At 35.5% G+C, this 24,649-nt stretch overlaps 1 protein-coding gene across 3 annotated transcripts in view; it reads right to left on the reverse strand.

The window, feature by feature from the left end:
* PTPN4 (protein tyrosine phosphatase non-receptor type 4) overlaps positions 1-24,649 on the reverse strand; it is a 219,305-nt gene that overhangs the window by 89,316 nt on the left and 105,340 nt on the right. For all 3 annotated transcript variants that reach the window (XM_059166618.1, XM_059166620.1, XM_059166621.1), the window contains 5 exons: positions 23,818-23,862; positions 23,503-23,555; positions 23,013-23,133; positions 19,002-19,089; positions 1,872-1,960 (listed from right to left, as the gene is read on the reverse strand). In XM_059166618.1, coding sequence (XP_059022601.1) covers positions 1,872-1,960; positions 19,002-19,089; positions 23,013-23,133; positions 23,503-23,555; positions 23,818-23,862 — 396 coding nt within the window. The remainder of the gene's footprint in view (positions 1-1,871; positions 1,961-19,001; positions 19,090-23,012; positions 23,134-23,502; positions 23,556-23,817; positions 23,863-24,649) is intronic.

A 24,649-nucleotide genomic window follows, 5' to 3' on the forward strand; every position in this document is an offset into this window, starting at 1 on the left:
AATACACCATAGTTTGCTTATCCTTTCACCAACTAGTATTTGTAGGTTTGTTTTGTGTTGCTATAAATAATGTAGCTATGAACATCACTGTAAAAATTTCTTCCATTTAGGTTTTCATTTCACCTGGGTAAGCATCCAGGTATAGAAAAGCTAGATTACATGGTAAATCTAGGTTTAACTTTAAAAGAAACTGCTAGGGGCGCCTGGGTGGCTCAGTGGTTTGGGCTGCTGCCTTCGGCTTGGGTCATGATCTCAGGGTCCTGGGATCGAGCCCCGCATCAGGCTCTCTGCTCCGCAGGAAGCCTGCTTCCCTCTCTCTCTCTCTCTCTCTCTCTGCCTGCCTCTCTGCCTACTTGTGATCTCTGTCTGTCAAATAAATAAATAAAATCTTTAAAAAAATAAAAGAAACTGCTAGTCAAAGCTGGTACTCTAGTTTGCACTCCTACCAGGAATGTAGGAGATTTCAGGTGCTCTGTTTCTTGCCAGCATATGGTATTGTCAATTTTTTTTTTAACTGGAGCTATTCTGTGGGTGAGCAGTAGTTCACTGTGGTTTAATCTGCATTTCACTGATGACTGAACATCTTTTCATGTGCTCATTTGCCATTTGTATATGGCCTTTGGTGGAAATGTGTATTCAAATATTTTGCCTATCCTTTTTAATCAGACTGTCTTCTTATTACTGAGCTATGAAAGCTCTTTATATATTATTAATAGGTCCTTTATCAAATACGTATTTTATGAGACTATCATCGTCTTTAAAGTACCTTTTGAAGAGCAAAAGTATTTAACTGTCTGATGGCCATTTCATTTTTTGTATTTTATGGTTCATATGTTTTTGTGACCTACCTAGGAAATCTATATTTTTTAAACAAAGCTGTGACTATTTTCTACAATAATTGCTTCTGTCATTTATCATATTTCTAATAAAGTATTATGAAAGTGACTAATTACAAAAATCTATTAGATAAAAATCTGATAGTGAAAAATCAGGGCCAAATCTTTTAAAAGGAAGTATCTTAGAGAAACACATTAATAATAATGTACTTCTTTTGTATTTGTCCTGCTAAAGAAAATCATTACATTTATTTTAAAAAACCAGAGCTACTCATATAAGACATACAACTGATGTGATTTTTATGATTTTTATTTATCCCCTAAAGGAAAGTGGCAGATGCTACTTCTCCTTTTTCCTCACTCTGGGATACAAAAGTAACAGTAGATGAATCATCCTGGACAATGAGGACAACATGCTAAGGATAGTACAGCAGTAAAACTGAAGAGAGATGGGTTTTAAACCCCAGGAGCCACCATATTTTCCTAGCCCCAATTTAAAACACTGTGACTGTGGATCATAGATGCAGCAACAATGCCCATGTTCCAACTAATAAACTAGCACCCCACTGAAAGTACTTAGATGGAATACTGATTTAAAGCAATCAACATGGTGTAAGACACAGAGTAAACATGATAGTATTAGCTATTATACTATAGTACAAATTCAGAGATTCTCTAAGAGAAAAATTCATGAAATAGTATTCTCTACGAATACTGCACTGTCTGGATTATGCATACTTTAAAATAAATAATTAAATTATTTTGGTATTCTCTAGTACATCTGAGGTGGGGTAAGTTGCATGACAACGTTAATATAGTTTAACAACCACTTTCTTTCTTCTCCATTTTTTAAGTTTTATTTAAGTAATCTCTATACCCCACGTGGGGCTTGAACTCAAGACTTTGACCAAGATCAAGAGCGCCACACTCCTCTGATTGAGCCAGCCAGGCACCCCAACAATCACCTTCTTTAATATGGATTATTATACTTGGTAATAAAATGATAAAAGCATAAGTATTGATGGAAGTTCTTACCATGGAAAGATATTCATTCGTACCCTGTTCTTATAAATCAGAATTCCTCCTGACATCACTCCAATCATAATTTCATTGTTACTTTGATCCTTCAAAAAAAGAAAATGACAAATCTAAAATACTGGGCTTTTCTTGTTAAAGATATAGATATATATATGTGTGTATATATACATATATTTTTTTTAAATAGGATAAGTTTTTCTAACACAATATAACATTTTCAAAGTCAGCACATAATTGCATAATATTTATAAACCCATATGGTAATTGTTACCTCATAAAAACAAAGAACCTATTTCACATCAAACTTAAATGTTCCATTATTAAAATTTATTAATCCAAAGTAAAAATGATCTTGCGATTTTCCATATCTTTAAACTGAAACTGAGTTTTGAGATAAGGAATTGAAAGCCTTTTCATCTTGTAGAATGAAGAGCTAATACACATTTTTCCATTTCCAAAACTATTCTGACATTTACTATGTAAATATAGTGCTAGGACTGCAAAAGTGAAAAAAACATGGAGAAGTTCAGAGTTTGGTAGAGTGTAACCTATAATAAAACAAGATTCCTAATATAATGATAAATCATATAACTAATATAATACAACAAAAACATCACGGCAGTATATACAGTAGGGAACTACTATTGGAGAGTTTGAAACAAATTCCAGAAAAGAAAATTTGAACTATGCTTTGAGGAAAGAGAGTTTTCATGATAACTGATTCAACTTTAATAGCTAACCTGCACTACTAAAAAAATGAGTAGAATTAAATTCTCTTCTCAGATGCTAATCAACTTTGAAATAGTTTTGCTAATGGCTAAAAGATTCTACAAGTAAGCTAATACAGCAATAATGCTTTTACCCCTTATCTATTCATATGCTTAGAAGAGAGAACTACTTGATGACATTATAATTAACATTTTTATAATTGTGTCCCTCAGGAAAAAAATCCTCTAAAATGTAGTTTCAATAATTTCTACTTAAATAATTCTTTAAGGAACACCAATTAGAAGTTTGAACCAAAATGGCAGGCTTAATATATGCTCCTATTGCTTCTTCTGCTCCCAATCTCATAAGACATGGGAGAAGATACATGACAACAACCTATAACACTTGACGGTATATAATCAATGGACCAGACATTTTGAGGAATTTGTAAAGATGTAAGAGGATAAAATCAGATTTAAGGAAAGAAAAATTAAAGAAGACCACAGCCTAAAGTATACACAGAAGAGAAAGTTCTATTTCGAGGCAGAAAATATAGTCAACAGATAAAATTTCACAGACAATGAATAAACAAAATAAAGGGAGCCCTCAAATTACTGTTAGGATGATCAGGCAGAGAGCAGCTAAGGTAACTAGCTACTACCAACCCTATAATCCTGCCCTGTCTGGATTGAGCTATGGAACACAAAAGTAGGTGCAGCCTAGAACAGTGAATGGTGAATGTAGAAACTGAAATGAGAGCGATCCTCAAAATTAATAAAGAACTCCAAAGTGAGATAGGCAAACTATAGACATGTTCATTCTGGCAAAAATTCCTCCCCTCTTCCACAATCACCTAAGGCAGGCCATAGCAAAGACAACCTAGACAATATCCCAAGCAAGTGAACTAGGAATCACAAATACAAAAGGAAGTACGCAACCAAGGATCACTAAGCAGTTGAGAAGAGCCAATACCATTAAAGAGACATGCAAAACTCAAGAAACAGATAAACCAATCTAGGTGCTATGCTGGCAGAAAAATGTTAGAGGGTTCCCCTTTCTTCACATCCTCTCCAACCTTTGTTGTTTACTGCCCTGTTCATTTTGGCCATCCTAACTGGTGTAAGGTGGTATCTCAATGTAGTTTTGATTTGAACCTCCCTGATGGCTAGTGATGATGAACATTTTTTCATATGTCTGTTAGCCATTTGTAGGTCTTCTTTGGAGAAGTGTTTGTTCATGTCCTCTGCCGATTTTTTGACATGATTATCTGTTTTATGTGTGTTGACTTTGAGGAGTTCTTTATAGATCCTGGATATCAGCCCTTTGTCTGTATTGTCATTTGCAAATATCTTCTCCCATTCCGTGGGTGGCCTCTTCGTTTTGTTGACTGTTTCCTTTACTTTACACTTTACCAAACTCTGAACTTATTCCCAGGTATACTGTGCAGAAAGTTTTGATTTTGATGAAGTCCCAAAAGCTCATTTTCACTTTTGTTTCCTTTGCCTTTGGGGACATGTCTGGAAAGAAGTTGCTGTGGCCGATGTCAAAAAGGTTACTGCCTATGCTCTCCTCTAGGATTCTGATGGATTCCTGCCTCACATTGAGGTCCTTTATCCATTTTGAGTTTATCTTTGTGTATGGTATAAGAGAATGGTTGAGTTTCATTCTTCTATACATAGCTGTCCAATTTTCCCAGCACCATTTATCGAAGAGACTTTTCCCCACTGTATATTTTTTCCTGCTCTGTCAATGATTATTTGACCATATAGTTAAGGGTCCACATGTGGGCTCTACAATCTGTTACACTAGTCTATGTGTCTGTTTTTGTGCCAGTACCATGCTGTTTTGGTGATCACAGCTTTGCAGTAAAGCTTGAAATCAGGCAATGTGATGTCCCCAGTTTTGTTTTTCTTTTTCAACATTTCCTTAGCAATTTGGGGTCTCCTCTGGTTCCATTCAAATGTTCCAGCTCTTTGAAAAATACCAGTGGAATTTTGATCAGGATGGCACTGAAAGTATAGATTGCTCTAGGCAGTATAGACATTTTAACAATTTTTATTCTTTTAATCCATAAGCATGGATCGCTCTTCCATCTTTTTGTGTCTTCTTCAATTTCTTTCATGAGTGTTCAGTAGTTCGAGTACAGATCCTCTACCTTTCTGGTTAGGTTTATTCCCAGGTATCTTATGGTTCTTGGTGCTATAGCAAATGGAAATGATTCTCTCATTTCTTTTTCTATATTTTCATGGTTAGTGTATAAGAAAGCAACTGATTTCTGTACATTGATTTTGTATCCTGCCACATTACTATATTGCTGTATGAGTTCTAGTAGTTTGGGGGTGGAGTCTTTTGGGTTTTCCATATAAAGTATCATGTCATCTGCGAAAAGAGAGAATTTAACTTCTTCTTTGCCAATTTGAATATCTTTTACTTCTTTTTGTTGTCTGATTGCTGTTGCTAGCACTTCTAGTACTATGTTGAACAACAGTGGCGAGAACAGACATCCTTGTGTTCCTGATCTCAAAGGGAAGGCTGTCAGGTTTTCCCATTGAGGATGATATTCACTGTGGGTTTTTCATAGACTGATTTTATGAAGTTGAGGAATGTTCCCTCTATCCCTATACTTTGAAAGGTTTTAATCAGGAATGGATGCGGTATCTTTTTTTTTTTTTTTTTAAGATTTTATTTATTTGACAGAGAGAAAGAGGGATCACAAGTAAGCAGAGAGAAAGGGGGAAGCTGACTCCCCGCTGAGCAGAGAGCCCGATGCGGGTCTTGATCCCAGGACCCTGAGATCATGACCTGAGCCAAAGGCAGAGGCTTAACCCATTGAGCCACCCAGGCGACCAAACGGATGCGGTAACTTGTCAAATGTTTTTTCTGCATCAATTTAGAGGACCATGGGGCTCTTCTCTCTTCTCCTACTGATTTGTTCTATCACATTGATTGATTTGTGAATGCTAAACCATCCCTGCATCCCATGGATAAATCCCACCTGGTCATGGTAGATAATCTTTTTTTTTTTTTTTTTTTTTAAAGATTTTATTTATTTATTTGACAGAGAGAAATCACAAGTAGATGGAGAGGCAGGCAGAGAGAGAGAGAGGGAAGCAGGCTCCCCGCTGAGCAGAGAGCCTGATGCGGGACTCGATCCCAGGACTCTGAGATCATGACCCGAGCCGAAGGCAGCGGCTTAACCCACTGAGCCACCAAGGCGCCCCGGTAGATAATCTTTTTAATGTACTGTTGGATCTTATTAGCTAGGATCTTGTTGAGAATCTTGGCATCCATATTCATCAGGGATATTGGTCTGAAATTCTCCTTTGTGGTAGGGTCTTTGCCTGGTTTGGGGATCAGAGTAATGATGGCTTCATAAAGAGTCTGGAAGTTTTCTTTCTGTTTCTATTTTTTGAAACAGCTTCAGGAGAATAGGTATTATTTCTTCTTTGAACGTTTGATAGTATTCACCAGGGAATCCATCAGGTCCTGGGCTCTTGTGTTTTGGGAGGTTTATGATCACTTCTTCAATGTAGTTACTAGATATTGGTCTATTTAGGTTGTCAATTTCTTCCTGATTCAGTTTTGGAAGTTTCCAGGTTTCCAGGAATGCATCCATTTCATCTAGGTTGCTTAACTTATTGGCCTATAACTGTTGATAATAATTTCTGATGACTGTTTCTATTTCCTTGGTGTTAGTCATGATCTCTCCCTTTTCATTCAAAATTTTATTAATTTGGGTCCTTTCTCTTTTCTTTTGGATTAGTTTGGCCAGTGGTTTATCAATCTTATTGATTCTTTCAAAAAACCAGCTTCTAGTTTCATCAATGTGTTCTACTATATCTCTATTTTCTCTCATTGATCTCTGCTCTAATCTTGATTATTTCCCTTCTTGTGTGGGGTTGGCTTAATTTGTTGTTGATTATCCAGTTCTTAAAAGTGTAAAGAGAACTGGTGTATTCTGGATTTTTCAATTTTCTTTGAGGGAGGCTTGGATGGCTATGTATTTCCCCCTTAGGACCTCATTTGCCCTATCCCATAGGTTTTGTACTGATGTGTCTTCATTTTCATTGGTTTCCATGAATCATTTTAAGTTCTTGATTTCCTGGTTGATCCAAACATTCTTAAGCAGGGTGGTCTTTAGCTTCCAAGTGTTTGAATTCCTTCCATACTTTTTATTGTGGTTGAGTTCCAGTCTCAAAGCATTGTGATCTGAGAATATGCAAGGAATAATCTCAATCTTACACTGTTGGTGGGAATGCAGGCTGGTGCAGCCAGTTTGGAAAACAGTTTGGAGATTCCTTAAGAAATTAAAAATAGAGCTACCCTATGACCCTGCAATTGTACTACCAGGTATTTACCCCAAAGATATAGATGTAGTGAAAAGGGCCATCTGTACCCCAATGTTCATAGCAGCAATGGCCACAGTCACCAAACTGTGGAAAGAATCAAGATGCCCTTCAACAGACGAATGGATAAAGAAAATGTGGTCCATAAATACTATGGATTATTATGCCTCCATCGGAAAGGATGAATACCCAACTTTTGTATCAATATGGATGGAACTGGAGATTATGCTGAGTGAAATAAGTCAAGCAGAAAGAGTCAATTATCATATGCTTCACTTACTTGTGGAACATAAGGAATAACATGGAGGACAGTGGGAGATGGAAAGAAGTGAACTGGGGGAAACTGGAGAGGGAGACAAACTATGAGAGACTGTGGACTCTGAGAAGCAAACTGAGGGTTTTGGAGGGGAGGCGGGTAGGGGGTTGGGTGAGCCTGGTGGTGGGTATTAAGGAGGCACGTATTGCATGGAGCACTGAGTGTGGTGCAAAAGAAATTAAGAAAAAAAAAGAGAGAGAGAGAAAAGAAAAAAAAATTTTTTTAAAAGGAAACAAATGTTCAGATATATAATTCTTAAATTATTAATTTATTATAATTAAATTATAATTATAATTTATATACTATAAAATTATACATTTTAATATAATTTAAAATTAGTAACTCAAAATCTTAAATTATAGCTATCTAGATTTGAAGTGGCAATTCCCAAGGTGATGCCAGAAGTGGGCAAGATCAAACAAAACAAGTCTTATGCCCTTAATAGACACAAATGCTATTCATTCCATTGGACTGGAAAATGCACAATGACCACCTTATTTTAAAATATCTTTGCTTTTCTTTTTATCACTTGCTACAATCTAATATTACACTACAAATTGCCTTGTTTGATTGGTTTTTTTTTTTTTTTACTCTTCTTCACTAGAACCTAAGTAGCAAAGTTTAGGGTGTTTGCTTTTTCCATTATTGTATTCTTAGGTGTACAAAAGTGCCCTGTATACTTAACCCATGAACAACACAGGTTTGAACTCTGTGGGTCTACTTATATGCAGACTTTTTTCAATAAATATATTTGAAAAATTTTTGGAGATTTTCAACAATTTCAAAAAACCTGCAGACAAACCATAGTCTAGAAATACAAAAAAAAAATTTTTTTTTAAAGATTTTATTTATTTATTTGACAGAGAGAGATCACAGGTAGGTAGAGAGGCTGGCAGAGAGAGAGAGAGAGAGAGAAGCAGGCTCCCCACCGAGCAGAGAGCCCGATGTGGGACTTGATCCCAGGATCCTGAGATCATGACCTGAGCCGACGGCAGTGGCTTAACCCACTGAGCCACCCAGGCGCCCCGCAAAAAAAAATTTTTTAAAAGGTATGTCATGACTGCATAAAATATATGTAGATACTAGTCTACTTTATCATTTATCATAAAACACACATGAATCTATTGGAAAAATTTACCAAAACTTCTGCACATTTACATGGCACCATTACAGTTGAGAGAAATGTAAACAAATGTAAAGATACAGTATGTAATCAGAACTGTACATTATTTACTACAGTACACACTGTATTACTGTAATAATTCCATAGCCTCCTGTTGCTATTGTGAGCACAAGTGTTGCCAGTACCTGCTTAAAACTGTGTGACACTAATCATCTCTGCGTGAGCAGTTCCATCTCTTCAAAAAATTGCATATAGCAGTAAAAGTGATCTCTTGTAGTTGTTGCTTATTTTTCAATGTGTTTAGTGGAATACTGTAAACCTCCAGTAACATCATGGGACCCATACAAAGTGCTACTTAGTGATGCTGGAAGTGTTCCCAAGCAAAGAAAATCATGACATTACAAGGAAAAAGCTGAACTGCTTGATATGTACCATACACTGAGGTCCGCAGCTGTGGCATTTATTAGTAAGGAAGAGAAGCAAGCCTATAGATTTTAAGCAGAAAAAGACAGACTAAGTCTGTTTTGTGCACATCCAGTTGGGTTTTTGATTAGGACTGCCTATATCTATAAAGCTGCTAACCTTCCACATTTGAAGGGAAAAGATGAATACCATCTGCCAGTTTTTGGCTGTACAAGAAGGCCTGGACAACGAGAACTCATTTTCTAGATTGGTTCCATCAATGCTTTGTCCCTCAATTAAGAAAGTAATTTGCCGGGACGCCTGGGTGGCTCAGTTGGTTAAGCAGCTGCCTTCGGCTCAGGTCATGATCCCAGCGTCCTGGGATCGAGTCCCACATCGGACTCCTTGCTCAGCAGGGAGCCTGCTTCTCCCTCTGCCTCTGCCTGCCATTCTGTCTGCCTGTGCTCGCTCTCTCCCCCTCTCTCTCTCTGATAAATAAATAAAATCTTAAAAAAAAAAAAAAAAAAAAAGAAAGTAATTTGCCTGTAAGGGACTGCCTTTTGAAGTTCTTTTGATATCGGACAATACCCAGGATATCAAAGTATTCTACTTGCCCTCAAACACATCTCTAATTCAGCCTCTAGGTCAGGGGGTCATAAGGACCTGTAAGGCTCATTACACATGGTCTCTATGGAAAGGATTGTCCATGCTACAGGAAAGAATCCTGGTAGAATATCATACAACTTTGGAAAGCTCACACTATTGAGGGTGCCATTGTTATAAAAAAGGTTGTGAAAGCCATCAAGCCCGAACTAAAAAAAAATCCTGGAGAAAACTGTCCAGATACCACCTGTGCATGACTTTATAGAATTTACAATAGAGCCAGTAAAGAAAATCATGAGAGAGATTGCAGATATGGCAAAATGATGGACGGTGAAAGGTTTAATGCTATGGACCTTTGAAGAAATTCAAGAGCTAACAAACAACATATCACAAGATTACCAGTAGATGACTTGAGTAGAGGTTTAGTGCTTCCAAACCAGTGCCAGATAATGAGGAAGAATAAACAGTGCAGCAAATGAACTGATATTTGACAATCTGGTAGAAGAGTTCTGATTATTTAAGACTGCTTTTGAGTTCTTTTACAACACGGGCCCTTCTATGATATGAGCAATAAAATGAAAACAGTGAAAGGAGAATTAGTACCCTCAACTTCTTTAGAGAAATGAAAAAGTAAAAGAATAAGTCAGAAATTACAATGCATTTTCATTAAGTTACACCAAGTGTGCCTGCCTCTCCTGCCTCTCCCTTCCACCTCCTCCACTTCTTATACCTCTGCTATCTCTGAGACAGTAAGACCAAACCCTCATCTTCCTCCTCAGCATGAAGATGACAAGGATAAAGACCTTATGACAGTTAACTTCCAATTAATGAATAGTAAATAATCATCATGCCATTCAGTTAGTAAACTTATCTGTTATATCTTGTGTGGGTATCTTTGTGCAGAAATCTAACTGCACAGCAAGAACTAAATATTTCTGTGTCATCATCATTGACAATGTCTAAGTATCTGCCTGTAGAACATCAAGCTCAAGACTCATATGGAAGTGGATAGCCTATCCTTATATAAGAATAAACTCAGTAGTATTTAGTATAAAGTTAATGAGGTGTTAGGTTTCTTAAATTTTTTTAAAAGAATTATCAGAAAGAGACAGAGAGCACATGTGTGGGGGATGAGCAGATGGAGGTAAGGGAGAGAATCATAAGCAGACTCCTTGCTGAACACAGAGCTGAATGGGGGGCTTGATACCAGGACCCTGAGATCATGACCTAGGCCAAAAATCAAGTGTCAGTCGCTTAACCAACTGAGTCACCCAGGAGCCTGAGCTTTCTCAATGTTTTATAACTTTGCTTTCAAAAAATTACATTATTGTGCAGTATGCCTCTTTCTCTCATAATTGGAGAGACTGCGTTTCAGCCTGTCATCACAGGTAAGGAGATTTTTTTAAATTAACAATGTTTCCCATATTGTATTAGGACTATAACTGTAATACTGTATGCCATAAACATTTTAAAAGGATTCATTCTTTAGTATATAGGCTACACTACCATATAGCATCCATACTGCTACTTCTTCATTATTAATGTCTGAATCATTACACCTTATGAATTTCTTTTTCACATTAACTTTTCATTTTTGATGTCTAGTGTTAGTAATACATTTAACGTCTACAGTGTTTCATATCTTTAAGTTGATGTAGGTACTGACACATCATCTTATAAACAGAGTACACTTATCAATACAGTCCTGTAAATGTATTTTTTCCTCATGATTTTTTTTAGTAACATTTTCTTTTTTCTAGTTTATTTTAAGAACATAGTATATAATACATACATATAACATTGAAAATGTGTGTTAATCGACTATGTTATCAGTAAGGCTTTGGGTCAGCAGTTGGCTATTAATAATTAAGTTTTTGGGGGCTGCTGGGTGGCTCAGTCAGTTGAGCAGCTGCCTTCAGGTCAGATATGATGCCAGGGTCCTGGGATTGAGCCCCGTATCGCATTCCCTGATCAGCAGAGAGCCTCTTCTCCCTCTCCCTCTGCCTGCCACTCTGCCTACTTGTGCTCTCTGTCAAATAAAATAAATAAAATCTTTCAAAAAAAGAGAAAGTTCTGGGGGAATCAGAAGTTATATGAAGATTTCTGGCTGTACTGGCGGAAGAAGTAAGGGGCTGACACTTGGAAACTCTGTGTTGTGCAAGGGTCAACTGTACTCGTAAGTTAAATGAATGGATTTATTTAACTTATCCTGGATGCCTGGGTGGCTTAGTCAGTTGAGCATCTGCCTTTGGCTCAGGTCGTGACCCCAGGGGCAGGGGCTGAATCTCATATCAGGCTCCTTGCTGGGTGGGGAGCCTCCTTCTCCCTCCACCAGCCACTCTCCCTGCTCTCTGACAAATAAATAAAATTTATTAAAAAAAGAAAAAAGAATGATTGCTATCATCAGTAGGAAGTCTCAGCTATTTAGCTTGGCACTGAAGGTCTTTAAACAACCATCTCATCCCATTTTATCTCCCCCTTCCAACTAGTTAAAAACTGTCTTTTCCTAACAGGCCAGTTCCAGGATGTCTTGTGTACACATAACTACATATTTCATTAATGCAGTTCCCATTACTTCATGTCTCTCTGACACATCAAACTAAACCAGATGGAGACCATCTTCTCTGTGAAAATTTCATTAGCCCATATCTACAAGTTTCTCACCTGGATATTTATCTGTTTCTTAAACCACTCATCTGAAACACATAAATACAGTCAGCTATGTGACAATGGCTGGGATAGTATATATATAAAGGACTGCCTACGGTAAACTACCTGTGGGAAAGGGCCAGTTAGGTTTGTTTGTTTGTTTGTTTAAATTTCTAATCTTTCAGGTATTAATACTTCTAAAAACTTTAGTGATCATACAGTTGGTGTCAGAATGCTACAAAGGTTTCTCAATTTCTGAATTTATCCTGGACTAGTAATAAATAGTTCATAGATCATTGCCAGTCTGTGGTCATACTCTGAGCATCAATGAACCATTATATAATTTTACATTGCTCACAGAGCCTGGTTCTCAAGTAAGTGTTTCTCAATTGATTACTGATGGTAATATCCTTATACTTACTTAGGCACAATACTAGAGGAAATGTTTCATATAATCCCTGATTATAAATACTTATAATGAGCTTTATAGATATAGTTACCTATGGAACTTAGATTAAATAATGATTAAAAGGGAGAGATCACAATATGCAGTGGCTATATGACTTGACAATGTAAATTTAAAGCAACCACAAAAAGTTGGGGAAAATTTTTAACCATTTCAGTAATAAATGATATGGTGATATTAAAATTATAGCTTTAAGTGTAATGTGCGATGAAAACATAATTAATTGTGGAATATTCTAATTCTGGAATCCCTTGGGTCCTCTAAGAATTAAAATATTCTGTGTATCTCAATATAGGTTTGTAGAAACAAAGATTCCAACTCTGTACACTTAAACAGCACAGAAATAATGACAAACTAGTAGGAATGAACATTCTTATCAGTCAGATTGAGATTTTTAAAATATCATTTTGCATTAAAACAAACAAGGACTTCTTGAAAAAATAGCTAATTCCTGGTCTATGGCAGTAAATAGATAAAATGAGCCTGAAACATCTTAAAATACTAGATAGCATGGAAGCTGACTACAAAGGTCACGTCAAAAGGACTAAAGGATCAAAAGAACAAAGTAACAAGAAGGGATAATTTGAGCTTCAATAAGGAAAAAGATGGTAAAATACTGAAACCTGTCAAAAATATTTAATCTATGAACAAACGATACTATTTTAAAAATGTATTTGTATATCTGTAAGGATGGGAGGGAACCAATTCACTAACCTGAAAACTCAGCAAATAGGAAAGAATCAAATAGCACTTTTCCCTGCTTTTCATATACGAACTGTGCTACTCAGTAATCAAAGACTAAAAGAAGGGAAGGAACTCCCTATAAAATATCCCAATGAATAAGTAAAAACAAAAAAAGAATTAAGATTTTCTGTTTTGCTGCCTCCAGTGAATTAATGGATCCAGGCACTGAACATCAATGGTTGTTAACACTAAAAAAGGGAAACCTGGATGTTATGTACCTCCTCACAAAATAATACAAAAAACGGATCAATCTAATTCCAAACATGCCTCTTGATCAAGCTGCAACCTAGAAGAAATACACAGAATAGCAGAACATGTTGAATTATACCATGAATATATATGATCAGTAAAGTCCACACAATAAGAAATTGAAGGTGAAATGATCAAATTCTTTCACAAGAAAATTTTAAGAAAGGAAGGATTAACAGATTTAAAGCTACCAGTTTAAAAAAAACAAAATGCAAAACCAAGTTGTATTATCTAGGAAGGCACACTTGGGTGATAAAACCATAAAAAAAAAAAATACAATTAGGGAAGAGACTGTTACTGGGAGAGGGCTCAAAGAGTGTTTCTGAAATGGCTGGCTAAAACCTACTGCCTATGGCGTCTGGGTGGCTAAGATAAGCCTCTGCCTTTGGCTCAGGTCATGATTACTCAGTCCTGGGATCAAGTCCCACCATCAGGCTCCCAGCATCTCCCTCTGCTTCTCTCCCCTGCTCGTGCTCTCTCTCTCTCTTGCTCTCAAATAAATAAATAAAAATTTTAAAAAATCTACCGCTTGACTTGCAGATGTTCACTAAAATATAGTACATACTTGTAGTTCTGTTCTATTTTAGAAAAGATTTAAAAAATAGCAATGTAAAAGGATGAGATTTCCGATATGAGTAGATCTTCTAATATTTTCCACATCCTCAATTGTTCATTTCATGTTCCCCTGTAAGAGCCATCCCTCCTTTCCTTTGGAGACTCCTGTTGTAAACATAATCTAAACAGCTAGGACTACGTATTATTCCAACCTGTGTATTGTCACATATGAAGAGTAAAGTAACTCAGTCCCACTAAAATTTTATGTATTGTGGATGGGGGCGACATTAATTTTAAGTCCTATGGGGTAGCTATTAAAATAATTCCCTTAATCATTTGTAATTATAAAATATTTCAAAAACAATATAGAAATATCAAGAAGTCAATGAACATCCCTCACCTTCTCTGTCTCATTCCCCAGAGATAAATACTTTGAGATGTATACTCTTTTAGATCTTTATGTTTATTTAAAAAATACGTATTATATATATACACAATTTAATAAAAACTAGGATATATAATTCTGCAATTTTTCTTTTGCACTTAGCATTTCATAGACATCTTTTCATATCTATATACCTCTAACTCATCAATTTTTATTGCTGCATATTATTCCAAAATATGGATTTGTCATAATTTCTTTTTTTTAAAGATTGTATTTATTTATTTGACAGAGAGAGATCAGGCAGAGAGAGAGAGAGAGAGAGAGGGAAGCAGGCTCCCTGCTGAGCAGAGAGCCTGATGCGGGACTCTATCCCAGGACCCTGAAATCATGACCTGAGCCGAAGGCAGCGGTTTAACCCACTGAGCCACCCAGGCACCCTTGTCATAATTTCTTAACCATTTTTGTTCATTCAGAGTGTTTCTAATTTTTTAGTATTACAAACAATATTGTAATAAAAATCCTTAAACACATTAATTAAAACACCTATATAAATATTCTAAAGGATGGAATCTAAGAAAAGGAAGTGATTAAAAAGATTATATTCACCTCTGCTGTTCCTTGAACTGCTAAGCAACCTATTTCATGATCTATGACTGATGTTTCCTCCCCTAGGTATATGCATTATACCTTCTGTTTAATCTTCTCAGTGAGGGTGGCACTGATACCCTACTTCTGGTTGTCTCCATCCCCTTTCTCAGGTAATTTTTCTCCATAGCAGCTATTACCATCTATTATTTATTCAGTTAACTAAAGAAAATTGAGTATAATGTATATATAGTAAAATATACATATCTTAAATGTGCAACCCAAAAGTTTACATGTATACATATACATATATATACACACATCTTTGTAACCATGACAAACTAATACACATATTTTCAAAATCCAAGAGGGCTCCCTCATGAGCCTCCCAGCTAATAAAACCCTTCCAGGAGTGACTGCTATTCTCACTTCTATCAGTACAGACTGGTATTTTGCCTGTTACTGAACTTTACTCCCACATAACACCTGCTATGTATTCTGATGTACTCAATTACTTTATAATCTGTTCTGCCCAACAGAATGCAAGCATCGTAAGGGTTTGGTTTTATCTGCCTTACTCACTGCTGTACCCATAGTGTATCTAGAATATATAGTTTTAAAAAAACAAGAGCAAGAAAAGAAACAATGAACTTAAATAATGGGCAAAACATCTGAATAGACATTCATCAAAGATACAATACTCAACATAATTAGTCATTAAAGAAATGCAAAGTAAATCCATGTAAGATAAAACACACCTATTAGAAAAGCTTACAAAGAAACAAAACAAAATGGACAGCACCTCATATCAAAAAGGATGTGAATAACAGGAACTTACAAATATTGCTAGTAGGGATACAAAGTGGTTCACACACTCTGGAAAACAATTTGGCAGTTTCATATAAAGCAAAATAGACACTTACCATATGACCCAGCAACCCCACTATGGGGTTTTTACCCTACAGAAGTAAGAACTTAAATCCACACAAAAATGTGTAAATGAATTTTCTGCAGTAGTCTATTAATAAAAAACAAAAACAAAACACAACTACCAGAAACAATCCAGATGTTCTTCAATGGGTGAATGACTACACACAAAAAGGAATTAACTACTGAAATACATAATAACTTGGATAAATCTCAAATATGTTACTGTAAAAAACCAGTCTCAGAAGTTTACATAACAAAGGATTCCGTTTATGAGACATGGCGGAAAGGATAAAACTATGGAGTCAGAGAACAGACCAGTGGTTGCCAGGGATCGGGGAAAGGAGGTTAGATTACAAAGGAGTAGCACAAGCAAGATTTTGGGGGTAATGGACTATGTGGTAGTAGTTACATGAATCTACACATGTGCTAAAACTTACACACAAAACCAAAACCCAAATACATTATTTTAAAAAACAAAATACCCTGTTTTCTCCCCCCAAATCTTTTTCTCCTGAGGTTTTCATTCTTCTTTTTCCTCTACATTTCCTTTTCCCTTATTCATAATCTTCTAGATATACAAAATGTTCTTATTTTCTCAAATATGCCATGATCTCTATTGATTTCAGGTCTTTATTCATATTGATGGTCCACAGTGAAAACCACTCTCTTGGCTAATTCTTTTTCATTATTCTGGCTTCAATAAATTACTTCTTCTAAAAAGCCTTCCCTACTCTTTGTTCCCAGGCTGGATTAGATATTCTGTCATATAATCCCATAGTATTCTGTACTTTTCCCTTCATGTTTTCACATATTTAATTGTCAATACATGCTCCATTTCCTTCTCCCCCACCATTCTGCAAGCTCCATGAGGGCAGGAATAATTGATGTTTTGCTCACTAAGCAACTCTTTGCACCAACACCGTGGAAGGGACCTATCAGACCCACCTCAATGAATGCTCTAAATCCTGTTTATATTTTGCAGATTGCTATAAATAACTTGTTCTACTTTCTGATTTTCAATCTACATTTTGAAGCAGTCAGAAAACATCTTACCTAATTTTTCCAAATAAAATATTATTTCAAACACACTTTCCCTTGTGACAGTGAGTTAAAACTTAAGTATTCTCTTTATATTTACTCTCCCTTCCACTTTTTTTTTCCTTTTCCTTCTTGTTCAGGGTGTTGTAAAATTCCCCTTCACATTCAATGAACATCTGCATGTTTTCTTCTTGAGTTCTTGGTATCCACACACAACAGAAACATCCTTTCCTGGCATTTTTTATCAGTACAAATACATTTCTAAATACCTTTGATCACTTAAAACTTAAATTAATTTAATGTTACTCTACATTTACGGCCTTCTTAGAAAGGGTTTTATAATCTAATAATTTAAACAACAAAAATCCTAATCAAATCCTCAATCAAATCAAATCAAACAAAAAATCCTTAATCAAATCAATAAATAACATGGTTAATTATGTATGAGATCCAGCATGTCACTTAAATTAAAAAAGAAAAGTCTTAACACTCTTTGTACTTCATTGACAGCAATCAGTGAGATCAGAAAGCAAATTACACTACCTTTACAAAACTGCTAAGAACTAAAATGACTGAATTTAGTAATTTTTTTTTAAAGATTTTATTTATCTATTTCACAGACAGAGAGATCACAAGCAAACAGAGGGGCAGGCAGAGAGAGTTGGACCTCCAACTCTCCAGGACCTGGAGATCTCCTCCCAGAACCTGGAGATCATGACCTGAGCCTAAGGCAGAGGCTTAAACCACTGAGCCACCAAGGAGCCCCTAGTAGCCTTTTTATTGTTAACCATAGTTTACTTCACATATGTAAAGCTCCACAGTTTTAAACTTTATAATGATAAAAAAACAAAGTCGAGTTATACAAATATTGAACACTATGTTACATTTTGGAGAACAATGTTAAAATATAACAACCCCCAAACAGGTTGAGGGGGGATGGAGCACATTTTTAAAGAAAACAAAAAGTTCAAGAGAGCCTTACCTACACATTTTAATAGGAATCAGACAGATTACCAAGTTACAAGCATTCAGAATTACCAGATACAGTCAGGTGAGGAAAGCAAGTCATTCAGTTTTTTAAAGAAGGGATTGACCTAGCTTCGTGAAATGTAAGAATTAACACTCCTCTCTTGAAGATCATGGTCAGGTGAGGCCCTCAACAATAAAACCACTTCATGGAGCACACACTGAATGTGTACATTAAAATAAATTTAAAATATCTATCTAAGGAAAACTTAACTCCCTTTTAGGCTGTTATTCTTATTAGGCTTAGCAATTTGTCCCAAGAGAATATAAAACCTATTACCAATTGAACCAGTGATTACCCATAATTCCACTTTTCACTGGTCATGTAGAAAAGCTGTACTCCAGTTACTTCTAAAGGACTATAACCTCTTGATGAAGAGATCATGACAGCAATCTAGTTAGAGACACACAAATGAAGAATTGCCACTTAGAAATATGTCTACAACAGCAGAAAAGGGTTTCTGGAAGCAGCAAAGTTTGACACGATAAAGAAGTTGTTACAGAGTGCTGTGTAGAAGAAGCCAATGACTGTAAAATCCATCTTAATAAAGGGATTTGTGGCAAAGGAGAAACACAACCAAAGTATGTTAATATATTTCATTCTGTGCTTTATAAATAAAAATTTATAATGATGTCACCAAATGATGAAAACAACACAAGCCTCACTGAGGTGAAAGCATCTTTTATAATGATAATGAACGCAAAAAAACTCTACTTTTTCTATATAGTTTTATTATCTCTTATGGTCTGCAAAAATCACCTTTATAACGTAGAACACTAGCTTGAAGAAAAATAACATGAAAAACCCACTTCAACCATTCCTCCTCTCTTCAGATATTAAATCTTAAGTGATTGTGAAAATACTTCTATTCAGTGCAACTATGCTGGCGGCACTCACTAGTTATTCCATTTGCTTAATCCTAACAGCACATTAAATAAAAACTTTCATACTGAGTAAACGAAGCCTAACTCAGCAGCATCAAATTAGTTCTCTTTACTTACCCTTGCATAGTGGAATTCAACTCCATAGAGTTCTAAGGTACGTGCTGTGTTCAGGTAATTAAATTCTGCTTCTGCAGGAGACAAACCTCTGTAAAGACATTATGTTTAAAATTAAACCAACCACAAATATGGCCAAATTAGAAAAAAAGCTTACTTACCTGGAAAAATTTTAGCATTCTAGTTGAACCTATTATAATACACCATGCATGACTACTCCTCTTAGTTAATATCTAACTTACCTGGAGGGTACATTTTCAGGACACAAATCATTATTTTGTAGAATTTTTATTTTCCAGAAATATTATATTTTGTAGAATATTTTATTTTCCAGAACGCACCAGGGGATGTAGAGCAAAAGGTACCTTGTGCACTGTTGGTGGGAATGCAGACCAGTGTAGCCATTGTGGAAAACAGTATGGCGGTTCCTCAAAAAATTAAAAATACCAAATGATCTAGTAATTCCACTAATGGGTATTAGCCAAGATATGGAAGCAAGTCAGCATCCACTGATAGATGAATGGATAGGATGTGGTTTACATACATATTACTCAGCCATAAAAAAGAATGAGATCTTACCATTTGTGACAAAATGGACCTAGAGGATATTATACTAAGTGAAATAAGTCAGACTAAGAAAGACAAACACCATATGATTTCACTTACATGTGAAATCTAAAAAATTAAGAAATAAAAAGCAGAAACAGATCCAGAAATACTAAGAAAAACTGATGATTGCCAAAGGGGATAGGCAAAAATGGGTGAAAGGGAACAGGAGATACGGGCTTCCAGATCTAGAATGAGTTACTAATCATAAGGAAGCGCGAGGCACAGCATAGGGAATATAGTCAATGGTATTACAAAAGCGTTGTATGGTAACAGATGGTAGCTACATTTGTGAATGTAGCATAAGGGACAGACTTGCTGAATTACTATCTTATACACCTGAAATGAATATAACTGTATAACTGGCAACTAGATTTAAAAAAAAAAGCATGTGGTTTTAAAAGTCCCTACTTGGGACAACGCCTGGGTGACTCAGCTGGTTAAGTGGCTGCCTTCAGCTCAGATTATCATCCCAGGGTCCTGGGATTGAGTCCCACATCAGGCTTCTTGCTATGCGGGCAGTCTGCTTCTCTTCTGCCCGAAGCTCCCCCTGCTTATGCTTGCTGTCTCTCTCTCCCTTTTTCTCTGGTGAATAAATAAATAAAATCTTTAAAACAGGGGCGCCTAGGTGGCTCAATGGGTTAAAGCCTCTGCCTTCGGCTCAGGTCATGATCCCAGGGTCCTGGGATCAAGCCCCACATCAGGCTCTCTGCTCAGTAGGGAGCCTGCTTTCACTCTCTGGCTGCCTCACTGCCTACTTGTGATCTCTGTCAAATAAACAAAATCTTTTTTAAAAATATTTTTTAAATAGATAAATAAATAAATGAATAAATAAAATCAATAAATAAATATCCCTAGCTGTTCTTATGGCTGATAAAGTCATTTACTCTCTGACTTTTTAAAAGAAGTGTTTTTCAAAAATTTCAGAATTTGGTCCATATACTATATCTGCATTTAAATCACAGTTGCTGCTAAAACATGCAAATTTTGAGATGACTTCCAAAGCAGTGCTTCTTAGAGTATGGTGTCCAGTTATGTGTTGATTCATAACAAGTATAAAAACGGAGAGAGTCAGAGTCTTTTATATCTCATAGCATTCTGGCAGAGTAATTTCAAGTCTATCGAATCTAATAAGAAAAACAAAGACTTGCAATTTTTTATGTCTCTGTCTATTCTACTTTCCTAGTAATTAAATTTTATTATATCTTTCAGAAGTTTCATTCCATGACAGATTGGGGAAAAATCAGTCTTTCATCACAGATAGGCTTAGAAGTACTGCTGTATACAATCTGATATAGAAGAGATAATGTCCAAATTGTTTATATTTAAGAAATGTCCCAGGTGATCCTTATGAACACAAGTCTGAGAACTACTGCTCTAGCAAAGGCTTTCAAAACAGATTTACTCCTATATTATATATGCTTCTAACAATTTTTGTTGTCTGATATTATTAGACTACAGCAGAGCCAAAACAACAAATTACAAAATTACAAACATATCAACCTTTCACTCACTAATGATACCAGAAAAGGAAGCCAACGGCCTGCCAATGCATGATCATAAAAATGGGATTCCTAAAACAAGCACATATACCTCAATTTTCTATAAATTCAATGAAGTTAAACAAATACTCTACCTCCCCACCCCACACCCTACTCCTTAGTTAAACTGGATGACTCTATTTTTTGTTAAATGATCTGAGGAATCATTTCTTTAAATGAAATATAATATATAACCAATATTTTGTCAAACTTTTTCCTGACAGAAGGGATTTTTCCATTACTGGCAAATTTAAAAAAAAAATTTGGCTTATCTTTAAATGCTTGATTTGGATATACTATGTGTAAAACTTTTATTATAAATGGCATTTTTATTGTTAGACCAAAACAGACCCCTCACCAACATTAGGGCAGTCTACCGAAATTCTCATCTTTTTAGTCTTATTTTAGATTAAAGGTCAGCAAACTATTATTGAAGAGCTGAAAGTAAATACTCTGGGCTTTCAGGTCACACGGTCTCGCTATTTAACTACTCAACTCCACTGCTATATGCAGGCAGTCACAGATAGGAGGACAAATAAGGGAACCTATGCTCCGATAAGTGTTCATATATGGACACCAAACTGGAATTTCTCAAAATTTCACATGCCACAGAATGTTATTCCTCTTTTTGTATTTCTCTCAAACATTTACAGTGTACAGATCATTCTTAGCTCATGGGCCATACAAAAATAGGCAGTGGGCAAGTTTGCCAACCTGTTTTAGATATATGGGCCATTACCAAATGAAAGTTAAGTTTCCTTAATATTAAGAACTAATATTTCTTTAATGCTTACCTAATGTGCTGGGCACTGTTCTGAGTACTTTGTATATATAAACTCACTTAATCCTTACATTAACTCCAGAGACAGATACTTTTATTACCCCCAATTTACATATAACGAAATACAGAAACAGAGGTAGAAACCAATTTGGCCAAGATTGTAAGATAGTTAAGTTGTCTTAACCAGAATTTCAGACTAGGCAGTCTGGCTCTCTAGTTCAAACTTTTTCTTAGCCAATGAGCAACACTGCCTTAGTCCCACCACTGAGCATTTTGAATTGCATGTTAAAGCAAGAGTAAACCAATAAACAATATTATTTTCTATTCAATGCAAAAAATCTCTTCTTGAAACAAATTATGTCACAGAAAATTAAGAATCACAAAATATCAAAGTTGAATATTGTTATGAATGAAAAAATGCTACTTATTAAAGGACTTTTAATTATTAATTTAATATTACATAAGGTTACTTTTTTCCTCTTGGCTCATAACCCAACAAATGATTCCTTTCACATAGCTAAAAACTAAGAATGAATTACTAAGTAGACTGATCTGTAACAACTGATCTGTGAACATAATACTAATATTCTAAAATTCCTACTTAAAGAACTGTCAACTTTACATAATAGCAATTTTTTTCTTAACTTCCTTCCTTCCCTCCTTCCCTCCCTCTCCTTGCTTCCCTCCTCACACACCCCTCTTTCTTTCAGTAGGCTCCATGTCAGCATGGAGCCCAACATGGGGCCTGAACTCACAACCCTGAGATCAAGACCTGAGCTGAGATGGAGAGTCAGAGGTTCAACCAAGTCACCCAGGCGCCCCAATAGCAAATTTCTGTTTACATAGTTTTGTGGTTCTCACTAGAAATGAAAGAAAACCTCATATAATTCTATGAAATTAGCAATGATTTTTCTTAGTATAGAAAACCCACATTTCCTTACATTAATCCTACTATTTTAAATAATAGTAAACTGTTCTGTATTAATTAAATTTAACAATCACATTAGAAATAATTTGAAACATTTCTCTAGAAAAGATGCCCTTGGGAAGTTTATGAAATACGCAGAAAAATAAACAAATCCTTACGTATGTTGCTGATGTAATTTTGCAATTTCTTTTTCAAAATCTTGAGGTTGATCAGGAATGAAAGAATAATCTGAGAGGTAGCCTGGCAAGTTTTCTGACTGATTGTAGTCTCCAAGTTCAGCTATTACATGGAAGGAAAGTAGTCACAATTTAATAAACACATTTTCTAATTCTAATAGCCAAATCAGCAATGTCGTGAATTCCATTTTATTTCTGGAAGTAAAATATTTGTTTAACTGCTAGCTACCATGTAATCAAGTTATAACAGCACACTTAACATTCTTCTAGGTTTCAAACGTCAGAAGAACTTTTTCCCCAGAAATCCAAGTAACTGCTAACTAGCTGAATTTCTATTATATTTCCTTTGCAATCACTGTTTTTTGTGATATAGTAACTAATGTCTAAAGAACTCTTGTATTAAAGGCGCTGTATTATCAACACAGACCATGCAATCACATGCTACATGACTCAAGAGAGGATTCAGACTTACATTGAACAGCAAATGAAGCCAAAAGGGCAGCAGTATTATAAGGACAGGGCAATCTAATAAAACAAAACAGAAAATATATAACCAAGGTTAAACACAATAATTTCAAAAGCACTGTAATTTATATACTATCACATATGAAGTTCCATGACTTACATTTTAACTATTAACTAATGAACTTATCTGATGAAAAAAATTCATACTGCATATAACCATCTTTCAATAGATACTTTGTTTGCAATGATCATGAGTTACTTAAGTAATACACAATTAAAAGTACTTTCAAAGTCCATTATTAAAAATTTTAAAATAGCCCACCTTCCAGTAAGAATGTCTTGTTTAATCTGCAAAAAATACTGGTACCTTAAAAAAAAAGAGAGAGCAAGAGATGGCATTTAGCATTTACTGTAATCACAACAATTAGGTTTAAAAATTGTATACTTATATTAACTAATAAAATTGAAATATTTAAATATTTGCTTTTATAATCTATATATTACCACATGTAAAGATATTTTTAAATAAGTTTTCATAAATGCATGAATCCTAATCTTTAAAATTCTTTGATAAACGAAATTCTGTACTTCAAATAACTTGTTTCCGCTAGCTTCTATTATAAAAACTCAAGATCTTTAAAGAGTTATGTAACTGAGAAAGATTAGGGAGAATACTCTGAAGATTGGTGTTTGCAGAAACTAGAACTGGGCAATCGAAAACTTGAGTCAGAGACATAGGAGAGCTGAGAGTAGCAATGCACTAGAGATCAAGTGGAGAAAGTCATCCTTTCTTCAGAGACAGAATGCCAGGTGCAAAGACAGGTCTATGGTCATCTTATTATGCTGCCGGAAGCTGCTAAATGTAGAAAAGCACCATTCCATTTTCATTTGATTTAAGAAAGCTCTTTATGATCAGAATAAAAACAAAACAAAAAACTTAAGCTCCCTTCCCTACCATCAGAATTGCCAAGTACCTAAAGTCCTTTAAAACCAACAAAAATATAAATTTCTATTAAAAAGAATGCTGATATTGCTTATAAAATGGTATTGTCTTCCTGTCCCCACTAGTAAGTTATTCCCTCGGAGATATGTCAATGCTTGCAAGAAGTCATCTGTGCTATGTGACATTGGCATAAGACCAAATTCTGTGCCTT

Source organism: Mustela lutreola, chromosome 3 (genome assembly GCF_030435805.1).
Source record: "Mustela lutreola isolate mMusLut2 chromosome 3, mMusLut2.pri, whole genome shotgun sequence".
NCBI lineage: Eukaryota > Metazoa > Chordata > Mammalia > Carnivora > Mustelidae > Mustela > Mustela lutreola.